Here is a 14,577-nt window from a genome sequence, read left to right on the forward strand (position 1 = left end):
TATCCATGGAATCCTTCTAGGCGTGATTCGGTCTTGGCTCTCCAACTCCATCCCACACAATTCAAATCAGGTACTCCGTATTTTAGGCGCAAAAAAAGGCAAAAGCGCGCACAAGAATTAATCCCCTGTATCTGCTTGTACCTCCCAAGTACTCCGGCAGTTGGCCCATTACCAATCCACTTGGGCCTTATTAATTGCTTCCAACATCAGGGACCACGGAGTTCGGAGCTCTTTTCTGCAGCTTAAACTTGCCCGCTCCGTTTGTTAGGTACAATGGCGTTTGTACGGGGTTGTTGCGCCGAAAGGTAAATTAGAAATTGGGAAATTGCTCTGCGTTTTGTCCCACGCGACACAGTGCCGCATGTGTCTCTGCTTCTGTCTCTGTCTCTGCCACCTTCAAGACATTCCGTTAATGATGAAATGTACAGAACATTGTAGAATATTACTGATACTGTACTCCGTACAGAACTTGCTTTGTTGAAAACTCTCCGTCTCGCCCGCAGAGCAATTTCCCCATTCGGGCCAAGTTCTTTTCTCCCTTCTCTCCAGCTTAAATCCGTACAACAAAGAAAAACCTGAACGAGAGCCCATCCATTATTTCGCGCTTTCTGGCCTGAGGTGGCAAAACCAAACCCGCCCCAAAAGCCCAAAGCTAGAAGTTTCCCCGTTATTACGATTTGCTTTGCTTTCCATGCTTCTGTTCGCCCAAAATGTAGGTTCGTATGAAACACACAACAAAAATAAATTATACACGCGACAAGCTACCGGTTTTCGTCACCGAGCCTTACGCTCAGGCCGCGAGCTAGCCATGCAAGCCTAGATTGCTTCAGCTAGCGAACGACACGCTGCAGAAACAATAATTGGAATACGACGCTGCTGCTTCTCTTTATTCGAATTCGTAAACCGAGGCTCAGGTGGGATTAGAAAATTCCAATTGTCAGCCCAATCGTCGAAAGACGCGAAGAAGCCGAAGCGGCACCGACGCAAGCTACTCTAGTACCTAACATGTAGTAACACACCCTCTTTTTTCCTCCTTTGCTAGCTGAAGCAATATTTCCGGAGGGCAGCGAGTAAGCCGCGGTCGTTGATCGAGGCAGAAATACAAGATCGCCAAAAAGCCATTGCTCCGCGGCTTGGGAGCCTACGTCGTATGTGGCTTGTTTTTCTTGTTTTGCTCCAAGCGGATCGTCAGTTGATGCCAGCCACAGTGCTGCAAGATGCGAGGTGCACGTACGCAAGCGGCAACTCTTTTTTTCTTTTTTTAATTACTATACTCTCGTCTCTTGTCTCTTGTCTCATGCGTTATGGCGTATATACAGTATTTGCCTACATACCTTGATACCCTATTCGACCTAGTTGGGCGCCCAATGTCCCGTCTTGTTGGATATCGTCCCAAAATCTCGACTGATCACGGGACGGGGTTTGGCCACTGTTACCTGACGCCTGAAGATTGAACCACCCCTGCTGGCTGTTGAAGGATGCTGCAGATTCTCGTGCATGAGGCAAAGCTTGAGGCCTTCCTGAAGCACCCGTAGCGTCCCGGATCTGATGCGTGAGCCTTTGACAGCCAGGGGTTTGTACGAAATACATACTGGTAATGGTTACATATTCGTGCATGTTCGTGGGTAGCCAAAAGGTGAAGGCAGTCATGCAGTATATACCAGTCACCTGTATTCTCTTGACTCCCTGTGAAGCATCTCGTCCATCTCTTCTCATAGGTGGATGATGGCTGATGTAATCCATCTCATTGCTTCCCTTCCAAGCCTCTCTCATGTGGCGTCACATGCACCGAATCCTATCCCTACGACATATTAATGGTCAAAACACCAAACGCCAAGGCATCCAACGTAATTTTGGGCATCTTCTTCTTACCGCATCCAAGCCTCACAATTCAACTTCTCCTCAAGATGCTCACAACTCCAGCATCTCGTCCTCGTCCTCACCATCGGCTCTCTCGTCTAAAACCCCCCCCGCAATGTGCTAGCTAGCAACAGCATTCATTATCCGTCTTCATCTCCCGACTTATTCCCTGCAAAGATCATGCTTTTCCCTATCAATTACCCGTGCGGAGTTACGACGTGACGAGCCGGCATCCGGACGCGGCTCCCCGTCTCTTATCAATCGCGCGTGCATATATCCAGCTGCTAGTCTCTGGCCTTTGCTCGTCTCGATACCGAGCAGCAGTTGACTCTCATGTCACGGCGTTCGAATTTACGAGAGAACCCCGGTCATGTCTCAGATCCAGATCCAAGAGCAGAGGGCCATGGAGCCGCAGCCTGTCGGTGCGGCCGATGCGGGCGTTCTTGAACAGTCAGCACCACTTGAGCAGGCCCAGAACAATGGTCAGGACGACAGCAATGCGCCTCCGGATGGCGGATTACAGGCATGGCTACAAGTCGTTGCCTCATTCGCTCTCTATTTCAATCACTTGTATGGCAAAACGGAAAATTCACTCATCAAAGAATGACTGTCAATATGTACTAACGTGGAGGTTATTCAGGGGCTTACTCAACAGCTTTGGTGTCTTCCAAAACTACTACGAAACAGACCTCCTCAAGGACTCTACGCCCTCGGCCATCTCCTGGATTGGATCCATCCAAGTGTTTTGCTTAATGTCCGTTGGAGCTGTCATTGGCCCGCTCTACGATGCAGGGTACTGTCGCGCGCTGCTCGCCGCTGGAACGCTTCTCGTCACCCTGTGCTTCATGATGACCAGCATCAGCACGCGCTATTGGCAAATCTTTCTCGCCCAGGGAGTCTGCCTCGGCTTGGGCACCTGCTGTCTCTCCATCCCGTCTATTGCCATTGTGCCCATGTACTTCAAGAGACGCAGAGCTAGAGCCATGGGTCTCGCCACCGTGGGCAGTGGCCTTGGCGCAACGCTGTATCCCCTCATGTTCCAGAACCTGGTGCCGCAGATAGGCTTCGGCTGGACCATGAGAGTCATGGGATTCATGGCGTTTGCAATGTGCTCCTTTGCGCTCATCATCATCCGGCCCCGCACGGCGGCCAAGAAGCCCGGGTGGCAGCAGAACGGCTTCTCCATCCGCTGGTTCTGGGACTCTTCGGCTCTCAAGGAGAAGACGTACCTTCTCTACTGCATTGCCATTTTCTTTAACAATCTTTCATTCTTTAACCCGCCCTATTACCTGCAGAGCTACGCCGTCTTGCATGGCATGCAGGGCCACGTGCTGGCCGCATATCTGTTGCCTATTCTCAACGCCTCTTCCATCCCTGGCAGGATCATACCCGGGTTCGTTGCAGACAAGGTTGGTTCTTTGGACACGTACGTCGTCGTATGCGCCTTGAGTAGTGCAAGTGTCTTTTACTGGATCAGCGTGACAAATGCAGCTGGTAACATTGCCTTTGCCGTTTTATATGGCTTTTGGTCCGGTAGCGTAGTAGCTCTCGGATCCGTGGTTTTGACCTCCATTACTCCAGATATGAGTCGTCTGGGGACTAGACTGGGCATGGTCTCCATTCTCAAAGGTATTGGATCACTCATCGGCCCGCCCATATCGGGTGCCATTCTTAACAGTACTGGCAAGTATATTGGGATTCAGCTTCTTGCTGCCTGCGGCATCATGCTCACTTCGCTTCTTTCCCTTGTTTTGCGACTAGTTATTGCGAGAGCGTTGTTCAAGACCATTAGAGACGATGACAAGGCGTACTTGGACGCAAGTCGTCCGAAATCAAAGGCGCCTGCTTTGGCCCAGTTCACTGAAGACAAGCGCGCATCCTAGAGCGTTGCGTCTTATACTTGCAATTAGATGGCCGCTATGCTGGATATCGATATGTGTTTTTGTGTAAATTTTGATGATTGCGCATGGCGTTTGCGCGATGGTAGATGAGCTAACGACCAAAACTGGATCACTAACGAGCGTCTTATAAGTTGATGTACACAAACTAAGAATATAGAGACTCTCATCGAGCAATGAATAATAGATGATACACCATTCTCGACAGAACTGAGGGTATTCCGAACCTAAATGATTTAGCCTCTTCACTCAACAAGACGCATGTAGCAAACGCAAACACCCCAACAGGTTCCACGAATACTGCATATTCAGATTCGAAGTCAAGTCACAAGGCCAACAAATACAAAAAGTGCAGCCTACAAGAAAGAAAAAAAAGTGTTGGCGGCAACGTAGACAGAATCCTTCGGCTGCCTAAGAAGCCCACGCCTCACATCGTGACAAAGCATCATATCGGAACATCCGAGCGCCACCGGAAAAGACCTCACAAGAGCGCACGTACGTACCTTAACGCAGGCAACTTTCATATCAGCCTGTTCACATGGCGTGATTCGCTCCCCTCGTGACTCCTTGCTTTGCTTTGTTTCCAATGTAGGTTGTCTTTTTGTTTTGTTGTTGGTTTGGTTTGGAGAGTACCCGGGAGACGCGGCAGAAGGATTGGCATAAGCGGCTCGTTGTGTCTTGTGGAACTAGAAAACGCAACGATCAAGTAAGCCGAAAGAATTCAAGACGAGAGGAAAAAAGAAAAGGGCAATGTGCAATTGCCGTAATAACCGCAGTTTCGAGAACTTTTACTCCTCCCAATTTCTCATCTCCTATAAAGAACGCCTACAAACTACCCCCAAACGCAGTAGCAAAAAAGAATGTAATTTCCCACCCATCTCAGTATAAACCGCTTTCTTGGAAACACACGCCCCCCCCCATCTTCAACACCCATGCAAGGCACCCAACACGGCAAAAACACTTAGATCCTTGATAAGCACCCACTACTACAAACCATGCAACCCATACCAAGAAACATAAACACCAATCATAGCTCAGTCAACGATTCCAGCCTGCACGATGGCATCTGGTGCCTGCCTGCTACTGTACTGTACTCCAGCACTAAGTTCCTCCTCGCTCTACTAGCACCCACCCACCTTACTACAGCTAAGGTACCCTTTACTTTTGCCGTAAGGATCGAAAGAATAAAAGGGGGGTGTGGTCATGACCGATGGGCAGTACACCTGAGGCACACACATCCATACTTCGCCAGGGCCTATCGCAGGGCTGAATCCGTGAGTTGACGTAGTCATCACGTACTATACTACATCTGTTTCGTTTCGTTTCATTCCCTCCTCCAGGGTTTCTTCGGGGTTTTATTTTTAAAAAAAAATTTGGTTGTACTTTGTAAGGGGTGTAGTGCAAGGGTACCTGAGCCGGGTTGTTGGTCAGGAACGTCACGAGAGTGTGTCGACTCACACGTTTTGCAGATGCGATTGCGAGGATGAGTCAAACTTGGGTCTCGTGGATACAACTGTTGCCTATGCATGTTCTCTCAAACGAGCAAAAGATACTATTCCATCAAAATACTGTCAAGAGGAGGAAAAGGGGAATTTACGAGACTGGCAAGGCATGCCATCTGACCAAAAAGGATGTATGCATCGACGGTGAATCCAAGTGTAACATCGAATCTAACTAAGCTTACAAAAGCAAGTGGTCTATAAAAGTATGTAGCCAATCCAAATCGTCCAATCATGAGCCCATTACCGGCATAGCCTCCATCTAAAAAGAAAATGACAAAAAAGTACACGGCCCAACCCAGCATCTATTTTCCCAAGGCTGAACGCTGCAGACGGAATACGTCATGCAGGGGCGCACAGGGGGAAATGATGTGGTGAGCCAGAGAAAAGTAGACAAAACGCAGGATGAAATGATGAAAAGTGAAAAAATGCAAAAGAACAAAGGAAATGTGGTTCTTAAATATACAAGTTGATGCTGTACAGGGGTATTCTAGGCATGAAATCAGACGCGCTGCAATCCTCGCCAAAGTGTTCACTTACATGGCCGCTCGGGGCCAGATCTAATGTTGAAAAGAAGACAAAGGGAAGAAGTAAGGAAAAAGGAAAAGGAAAAGGAAAAGAGAAATGCAGAAATGCAGAAATGATGCAACTCGCAAAACGCAACGCAAAACGCATAAAACGTATAAAAACACAAACTCAAAGCGAAACCAGAAACAAGCCGCTATTGCTGCTGGTGGCCACCCCAGTATCGGGGGTCGTTTTGGTCGTGGTACTGTCCGTACTCGTCATAGTTTTCGTAGTACTCTCCACCGTCGTAGTTTTGGCCGCTGGAGCTGGAGCCGCCCATGTACTCGCCATATTGTCCATGAGAGGGCATCTGCTGCCAGCTGCCTCCACCATGCTGCTGTTGGCCGTAATAGGCGCCGCTCCCGTAGGTACCATCTGAAGCCATGGCGTCGCCGCTACCCTCTAGAGACAGAGTTCGCAAGTCGAATCCATCATCGGGACCGAGCGTGTCAGGGTCTAATAGGTCCAGCGCATCACCGTAGTCGCCAGATCGAGACTTGGATTTGCTGCTGCTGCCAGCCCCAGCATATTGGGGATGTTTGCTGCTCCGATGTCTAGATTTGCCAGAGTGGCTGCCAGGGCTGCTGTCGCCGCCGGCTAACTCGCGGCTATCAGTGGAATTCCTGCCGCTGGACTTTCTACCGCCTCTGCGAGAAGGGGAGCGGGTGTATTCGCAGACGAGCTGGCTGGCGATGCAGCGTTCACATCCATTCTTGTCGCCGCTGCACTTGAGCTGGTAAAAGGGAATGGGAGGTTAGCTTTAGATACACAACAAAGAGAGGACTTGCTTGGCGGTAGCATGATGCTGCGTCTTGTTACCTTTTTAGCGTGGCAGTTATTGCAAGCTTGGTGCTGGCTTGATCGGGCAGAGATGGGGTCTGAGGCCCGCCTGAGCTCTTGGACGCTCTTGGTCTCGGGGTCGTACTTGAAGGTGTTGAACATGGTTACCGGCTGTGCTAGGCGTTCTCTGTGCTTGAGTGGTAGTGGTGAAACGGCAAGGCTGAATTTGAGACGAAAGAAGAACTAGGTTGCTTCAATTATCCTATCCAGTGGCTATAGGTCTAAACAAGAGAACGAGTGTTGTTGTTGAGACAGTTGTAAACCAACAGTGCTTCCCATCGATAGAACCAGAAGAGGGAGGAACGAGAGAAGAACGAGAGATGCCACGATGCAATGCAAGACCTGATCAAGAGCTCTATATAGTATGTGTATAACAGCTGTGATGTGATGTGCAATGATTCAATGTAGTGACTGAACGGATAGTGAACTCAACCTTTTAATTCAGGCCAAACAAGGCCTCTTATATCTCGATTGGGATGCCGGAGGATTTGACAGCAGCCAGCCAGGCAGCCGCGCGCTTTCTCCACTGTATAGTCGATGTGGTTAATCCCCCTGGTCCCTCCGGTCGATTCCTCCACCAGGGAAAAAGAGGCCATGGCTGTGACTGTCTGTCTGTCTGGGTTGTGCCAGATTCGGGAGCGCCATGCTGCTTGGGGCTGGGGGGGATGGAGGGAGTGGCGTAGGGCCGAGCAGATCAAAGGGGCGTGGGAGCATCGGCAGCCTGATTTGCGTGTACGAACGGGCAGCGCCTAAGGCGTATCATGCGGATGATGGAAGAATCGAAGGTTGAGATGGTTCATGGACCGAAGTATGAAGGAAAAGAATCCGGCTGCCGTCATTGGCCGGAGTGCGACTTTGTCAGCAGGGCCGGGCTGCGGTTGCGGCAGGCGGTGGGGACACAGCTAATGAGGGGTGGAGCGCTCTTGGCGCTAGAACTAGGCTCCCGCGGGTGGGGCTGCCCGAAAGAGAGTGGCAGTATTACAGGGGGGTTAAAGTGGTTACAGCGCTGTTTGAAGCTCTGCATCACTGATGACAGCAGTGATGCGAAGAACGCTGGGATAATGGTTAATGCCTCACAGCGCATGGTGTCTTGAGCGATTAAAAAAGAATGAGGCGGAATAAACAATGTGAGTAGACGAGTCTAGAAGTTTGGAAAACAAGAAAGGAGAACAAAAAAAGAAGAGACAAGGTTGGGCAAAACAAGGCGGAACAAGAGTCATACCTCAAAGGGTGTGCGAGTAAAGCAAGCGAATGACCATGAACACCAAAAAAAAGAGCCAATTCATCCCAGCAACTCGCAATACGCACCGAATACACCGAGCACCATGTCTTACAGCAAAGTGCCAAGTGCCCAAAAGCCAATGACTGACTGACTGAGTCGTGCAAGAGAAAAGGGTGCACATACAAGAGGCAGGATCTGAGTCTAAAGGCGTGGCTTGCGTGCCACAACAAAAGTCCGCAAGGCCAAGGATCCAAGCAGCCTGGTGCCATTCAAACTTCAACGAGGCCGTTGAGAAACGATGGACACGGTGGCTGTGCCGTCAGCGGTTTTTTTGGCGTCACGGACCCTGTAGCTCTCGACGTGTCTCTTTTCTTTTGCCCTGCGAGATGAAGATTAGGTTGCGATGGGAACGTGAAGCGAGGCATTCGAGCATGGCTTGGCTGGGGGCCGTGGCGCATCGTACATCGTATTGCGGGTGTTGACTGAGACACTGAAGACAGTTGTCACGATGCCGATAAGACACGAAACAAATTGAGCACTAATTATCCTTGGCTGTCATGGGTAATGTTGACAGTTCGGTTCGGTTCTTCTCCGTACTGGCACTATCCAGTTCACTCGTTTCTCTTTGCGATTACGTATCCTGATCCCCAGTGTCAATCATCTTCATGGGGTCAACAGCTAAAGGGCCTAGATCTGTCCACTCAAGACAAAAGACCTCACTTAATATTATGACGCAACGACTACCGAACCAACGCATCTTCGCGCGCTCTTTAATTAGAACAAAGACAAACACGCAAATGAAGAAACGAAACAAAAAAAAAAACGCAGAGTAAAGTCACAGACGTTGCAATTAACTCAGCAAGGCGAGGATGCGCATTCGACGGGCTTATTCCGGCAGACCGAGAGCGAAAGGCACAGCCATTCCGGTCACCTGCGCCGCTCCGGACCAAACCAGTGTGAATAGGCGCCATGTTTGCCCTATCCAGTAGTCTGGAGTATAGCCGTAGCCGTACAGTAGCGTCGCATTCCCGGCATGGGCTGAGCCAGTTAGCCTTCATCCTTCCATTCATCTTACACCGCATGCTATCACGGAATGGAGTACATGTATCTATAGGGTGAGACGGTATGTGATGCTGTCATACGGAGTTCGCTTCCCATGAGCCTCGTAGGGCTGCATGGCCAACTTCGTAACACAATGACGAGTCTGTGGTGTTTTTTCAGGTCTTATTCTCATCACTTCTTTCACTCTTTGGCTTTGCATTATTAAGCAAACCATGTATAAGTCGTATCAGGGGGGTGTCTGTCTGATTGGGCGTGGGAATCTCACCATGATCGCCATGCATCCTCCTGTGGTGATCCGTGAGGCGAGGAGCTGATATCAGGCTTTTGCCGTAGTGCATCGGATATAGCTCCTATTTGACGGATAATTGGAGGTGCTGTTAATTCCCTCTTGGAGGCGAATAGGTGAATATGCCTAACCATTGGTCATTTTATCTTCTCCCCTGGAGCATCACTCAAAGAGGGTCCCGTCATTACATGTACCGACATGTATGAAAGGCACTCTGTAACCCCGCGGGGAAATACTAAACAAATAACACCTTGCTCTCCGCCTTACTTCAAGAACCATGAGACTAGCAAAATAGCCACTCCATGCAGGTACTGTCTGAAAACTGCACCGAAACTGCACCGAAATTCCAACTGTACCAGTCATCATCATCCCACTTAAGGATCTCCTGTCTCATCCCCATAGCCTTATGCTTACCGGGTAGCGTATCGAATACGTCGCGGGCGGTAAGATAACAAAATCAAGAGGCCCGTATTATTTTATTTCGTCTCGTCTGGTCTCGCCCTGCTTCTCAAGTGCCCTTTTCAAGTGCCGCACCGTCAGATTTACGATACGAGGATGCAAGAGGTTAACCGCCCGCGATACGAGCCCGTCATACGATACGAGTTGGCATCTTTTTGGGAACCTTGAACAGACTATTTGAAACGAAACAGGAAACCAGGACGGCGGCTTTGGTGGCGGCGCTGGCCTGCGCCACAGCCGAAGCCCCGTACCAGACATGGTCGCCCTAGAATCTATTCGGATCCGAAAGTACAGCTTGTTTGCTCACCGGTGATGGCTTCTTTGGTACAGTACATGCACGCAATGAGCTCTATTCGGTACCTAGATAGGCAACAAAGTGTAGGCATGTTACTGTTCGCAGTGTTCTTCATACACCCCCTCCCTTCTGGCATTAGCATATGCATGTGCATGCAAGTGTGCATTCTGCTACTGCACTGATGATAATGTTCCGGCGCGAGGACGCTCATGCAGCCACTTACATGCAGCGCCGTCAATCACGCGCGCTTTGGCTCAATACGAACTCTTTTCAGAACCGAGAACTTGTGTAAGTCATACATGCAGGCAGTCTCTCCAGGCATCCAAAGCCACATGCTCTCGATTTTTTTTCTTTTTATTTTTTTAGAAGAAAGGAATGAAAGCAGGTAATTGACACTCTGTTAACTGTGCCGAGGTTAAATGCAACTTGTTCGCCCAAAAGGGTATTACACGAATGCTGTATTCTTGTCTTGAGTCATTAGTTCTCAAGAAACCCACGGTTTGCACGCTTTTAGACAGGGACATGCAACTCTACAACAGCAGAACAGGGGCTAAAACCAGTTACAGCACGGCATGACGAAAAAAGTTCCTAACTAGGCGGAGTAAGTGCTTAAACGGGTTCTCGGTAATTGCCAGATTTCGTTACTCAGGGACCCAGCAAGCGGGATAAAACATGCCACGAGCAAGGCGAAAGAGTCTTGGGGGTTATAGTCTAAGAGCAGCACTTTGTGTGAGAGAGTTGTCAACTGCGGCTGTCAACCACCCTGGTGTTCTGCCTAAAGAAAGGTGGGTGCCGTGAGTCACGGTATAGATCTCATTTCAACGGCGCTCTGCACACAAAGATGGCGTCTCGAGATTTTCTGCCAGTTTTTAATTAAACGAACCCTGGTCTCGGTTTTTCTCCATCCGTTGTGGGGAGGGGGGTTGGGGTTGCCATGTGCGCGTGTATTGCATTGTGTCTCGGGAGATGGACAATCGGAGAGTTTAACGATGACTGACTGGTGGAACTTTTTGGGGGGAGCTGTTGCAATCACGACGACGACGGGCGTTTGGAATACGAAACTCGATGATATTGTGATTTTTCTCGATAAGGGCAGACGAGCCCATGCTACTTACAAAGAAACAAGCAAGCATAAATAAAAATGGATCCAAATACTACCGTACAAAAACCACTCAAACTCAAACTCATACAAGTCTATCATACTACCATGTCATCTCAAGCTGAAGTCGTCACAGCATCCATGCAAAAAACAATCCGTTCCTCTGTCTCCTCCATTCTGCCTCGTCATAGGCAACTCGGTTGGCATACTCAGTGACCGCAGCAAAAGTCCGTGACAACGAGACACTTGGCATTGCGCCTCAGTTCGCCTACCCGAATCTCCTGGGTCAGCTCCTCGAGAATGTCATTCTTCCATCGCACATTTACATCCTTCTCGTTTCGGCAATCGACCATGTAGAAAACGTCGTCGATGGTGGCCTTGGAGTCGATCGTGATGGTGTACTTCTCTCCGTTGCGAGCGCGGTTCCTTCCGTCGCTGGTGTCGATCACCTCGAGTCTGAACTCATCGGAAGCCGGGGGAGGAGGGCAGACGTATGAAAAACTGCCCGGCGGCAGACAGTTGGCAGGGAGGCAGTTGGCAGGAAGGCAAGGGGCAGGAAGGCAAGGGGGAGGGAGGCAGTTGGGAGGCATAGCCGGCCAGTTGCAATTGGGCGGTTCGTCCTTGTAGCAGCAGATCATCGGATAACATGTAGGCGCGGGCATCGGAGGGATTGGGCCGGTGCAGTAGCATACGTATGGCTTTGCTTCTGGCTCCGGCACAGCGATTTGGACAAGTTCCGGTTCATAGCGGCCGTTAGACGGATGATCATCGTGGTCGTGACCGTGACTGTGGCTGCCACAACCACCTCCTCGCCTCGTGTGAGAGTGAGAGTGAGAGTGAGAGTGAGAGTGGTGGGAGTGAGAGGATTGACGGCCCCTGCCCCGAGGAGAGTGAGAGTGAGAATGACCGCCGCCACACATTTTCCAGATGGTTTTCGAGGTTGTCTTGGACTTTGTCTTGCAGGTGGTTTTGGACTTTGTCTTCCAAAGAGTAAACATATATCTTGTGTCAGAAGGGATATATCGTGCTGTAGTGGCGGATATGGATATGAATTTCTTGGTGTGATGCCGAGAGAGGAGAACAGTCTCCAACGACGGGATAACCTCCATCTTAAATATTCCAATTCGGTGATGTTGAAAGTGGACGATTGGTGTTTTTAGAAACTCTCACTAACATGATGGCAAAGTGGTGGCTTTGAGCCTTTGATCACTGGCAGAGAATCCATTGAAGAGACGGGGGAATGATGCAAGGATTGTCAGCGGCCGTCTTTGAAGAATCGCCGGTTTTGGAATCTTGGTGGAGCAGCATCTTGGGATTTCAACGGCGGTCTTTGAAGAGTTGTTGCTCGTGCATTCTGGTGGAGGAGAAGCTTGGATGATTCTCAACATCCCCCTTTGAAGAGCGTTGTCCATGATATCGCGGTGGCGCAGCAGCAGTTGGATTCATTCATCACATGGCGTAGTCGTAATTATTTGCAGTCGTATTATCACAAAAAAAGAATAGTAGTCCACTTCCATGTTTGAGATTTCCATTGTCAAGCCAGTGTTATGCAGAGCCGTGGCTGATGCTTCTGGAATGTAACACAAAGGACGTTGAAATCCCAGAGTAGTAAAACGTGGAGATTGGGTGCCGCGTGCACGTGAAATTCAAGAGACAAAAGAGGCAAAAGAGAGGGAAAAGTGTCTTATCCGACGCATTCGGAAATCATGAGCTTTTGATGGCTTGAGTCTCTTTGAGAGAGCTGGAGGCATTGACCATATGCAGTTCTGTGCTGCTTGTCCTTGTGTGCAATTCCTATTATAGGTGCCTGTACTCCGTATGGACGTTCTAATTCAAGGTACAGTAACAGTAACAAGAGCCCAGCCAATCTCAATCGAAGGTGTCGGAAACAAAAAGAATTGGCTGCACGCCTTCACCCGCCGCTGTTGGCCTTATCTACCAATCTGCTTGGAGCGGGGCCCCGATTCGCCCCCGGAAAAAGGTGGTGCCCATCGCCGGAAAGGCCAGCGAAGCCCCAAAAAAAGTTCTGGTATAAGGACAAACGAGACGAACCTTTTCCCTTACAAAGAGGAACATTCCATCGCTCTCAAGCCAGCATCTGGGCCTTTTTTGCTTGCCACTTTCCTTTTGATTGTTCTTTTGACCATCACTGCGTTTGCAGTCGCCGCCACAATGGGTATCAGTCCTCAGATGTAAGTACATACAAGAATCGCTTCGGTTGCGCTCGTTTGTCGCAGAGACGAGAGACGAGGTTCGAGGCACGAGAAGAAAGAAGCAGCGAAAATCCTCGTCGCAAGTCACGGCGCGACAAACGATGGCGACTTCGAGGAATACGCATTGGAACATTTCGCTAACTCCCCTGTCCAGCACCAACCTCATGATCATCCTTGGTATGATGCAAGTCACCAAGAAGATCCCCTTCGAAGACGAGAACGTGCTCAACCTCGTCCGCGCCATCTACATTGGCAGCAACGTCATCATCGCCGCTCTCTATTTTTACATCCAGTTCCAAATCAACAAGAAGAAGGGTACGTCTGACACATGGGCGGTCTCGGAATTGATACCGCGCAAAAGCATTGACTTTCAGATCGCTGCCTTTTTGTTTTGTTCCATCCTCTAACATGCGTTTCTTTGTCTAGACATGACCACCCTCAAGTACGTTGAGCCCGCGCCCATGGGCTCTTCCGAGGAAGGCAAGCTCGTCACCACCACGATCCACGCCTACGACTCCAACCAGCTCCGCCAGCTCTGGCGCGGCCAGCTGATGGGTATCGCTATGATGTCCTTCATGCACCTCTACATGAAGTACACCAACCCCCTGGTCATCCAAAGCATCATCCCCCTCAAGGGCGTCTTCGAGGGCAACCTCGCCAAGATCCACATCTTTGGCCAGCCCGCCTCTGGCGATCTCAAGCGACCTTTCAAGGCTGCCCAGGGCTTCATGAGCGCCATGCAGGGTGCCAACGGCACTGTCCAGAGCGACAAGAAGGCTGTCGAGGCTGCCGAGAAGGCCGGCCGCGGCGGTGCCAAGGAGGAGTAAAAGGATTCTACAGAATAGATGTATCATATATGAGCAGGCAAAAAAGGCTCTACTGGGCGCGGGTTCGGATTCGATAATGTGTACTACCTTTGTTTTGGCATATATATTATCTGGCGCTTTGATCTTTAATCATACTGGTCCGTAATGATTAATCTCTGACATCTCATTTTGCTGTTTGCATTTTGTATGTTTAGCGACGTATCCTGATGTGACCATTTTTATTTCGCAGTGCTTCCCTTGTTTGCTCATTATCAATTTAGAAGTATCGAGAATGGAATATAAAGCGCCAACTTGCCAGGTACCTGATACTTCCTGATTCGTTGCCATTGCCTCAAGTTACCAAGTCACGTTACTTCGCGTTAAGTGGGCGATTTCTAGAGTCACGTCTTTTGCCCCTCCCGCGCCTCATTCTCCAGCGCTTCATATTTCAACCGTGCATCCCTTACACTT

The 14,577-nt window shown here is 49.7% G+C and overlaps 4 protein-coding genes across 4 annotated transcripts; 2 read left to right on the forward strand and 2 right to left on the reverse strand.

Annotated features, from left to right (window-relative positions):
* Positions 1-2,263: 2,263 nt before the first annotated feature.
* Positions 2,264-3,743, forward strand: M431DRAFT_97248 (hypothetical protein; the record flags this gene model as incomplete). The annotated part of the gene is made up of 2 exons (XM_024924911.1): positions 2,264-2,430; positions 2,501-3,743. 2 exons carry the CDS (start codon positions 2,264-2,266, stop codon positions 3,741-3,743), a joined length of 1,410 nt encoding a protein of 469 aa, XP_024769347.1.
* Positions 3,744-5,978: 2,235 nt separating this feature from the next.
* On the reverse strand, positions 5,979-6,766 carry M431DRAFT_486666 (hypothetical protein; the record flags this gene model as incomplete). The annotated part of the gene is made up of 2 exons (XM_024916413.1): positions 5,979-6,557; positions 6,644-6,766. 2 exons carry the CDS (start codon positions 6,764-6,766, stop codon positions 5,979-5,981), a joined length of 702 nt encoding a protein of 233 aa, XP_024769348.1.
* A 4,530-nt stretch (positions 6,767-11,296) lies between these two features.
* Positions 11,297-12,196, reverse strand: M431DRAFT_9943 (hypothetical protein; the record flags this gene model as incomplete). The annotated part of the gene is made up of 1 exon (XM_024925152.1): positions 11,297-12,196. The coding sequence occupies one exon, from the start codon at positions 12,194-12,196 to the stop codon at positions 11,297-11,299; it is 900 nt and encodes a 299-aa protein (XP_024769349.1).
* Positions 12,197-12,911: 715 nt separating this feature from the next.
* M431DRAFT_512815 (hypothetical protein) lies at positions 12,912-14,293 on the forward strand. The gene is made up of 3 exons (XM_024919910.1): positions 12,912-13,279; positions 13,455-13,615; positions 13,727-14,293. Exons 1-3 carry the CDS (start codon positions 13,260-13,262, stop codon positions 14,125-14,127), a joined length of 582 nt encoding a protein of 193 aa, XP_024769350.1. The 5' UTR covers positions 12,912-13,259; the 3' UTR covers positions 14,128-14,293.
* The last annotated feature ends 284 nt before the right edge of the window (positions 14,294-14,577 follow it).

This window comes from Trichoderma harzianum, assembly GCF_003025095.1.
Source record: "Trichoderma harzianum CBS 226.95 unplaced genomic scaffold M431scaffold_17, whole genome shotgun sequence".
Taxonomy (NCBI): Eukaryota; Fungi; Ascomycota; class Sordariomycetes; order Hypocreales; family Hypocreaceae; genus Trichoderma; species Trichoderma harzianum.

Bases quoted from the DNA above. Each gene is read 5' to 3' on its own strand.
- M431DRAFT_512815 (XM_024919910.1), top strand. From the start codon at position 13,260: ATGGGTATCAGTCCTCAGAT. The intron at 13,280-13,454 runs GTAAGTACATAC...TCCCCTGTCCAG, and splicing joins ATGGGTATCAGTCCTCAGAT to CACCAACCTCATGATCATCC. The intron at 13,616-13,726 runs GTACGTCTGACA...TTCTTTGTCTAG, and splicing joins CCAAATCAACAAGAAGAAGG to ACATGACCACCCTCAAGTAC.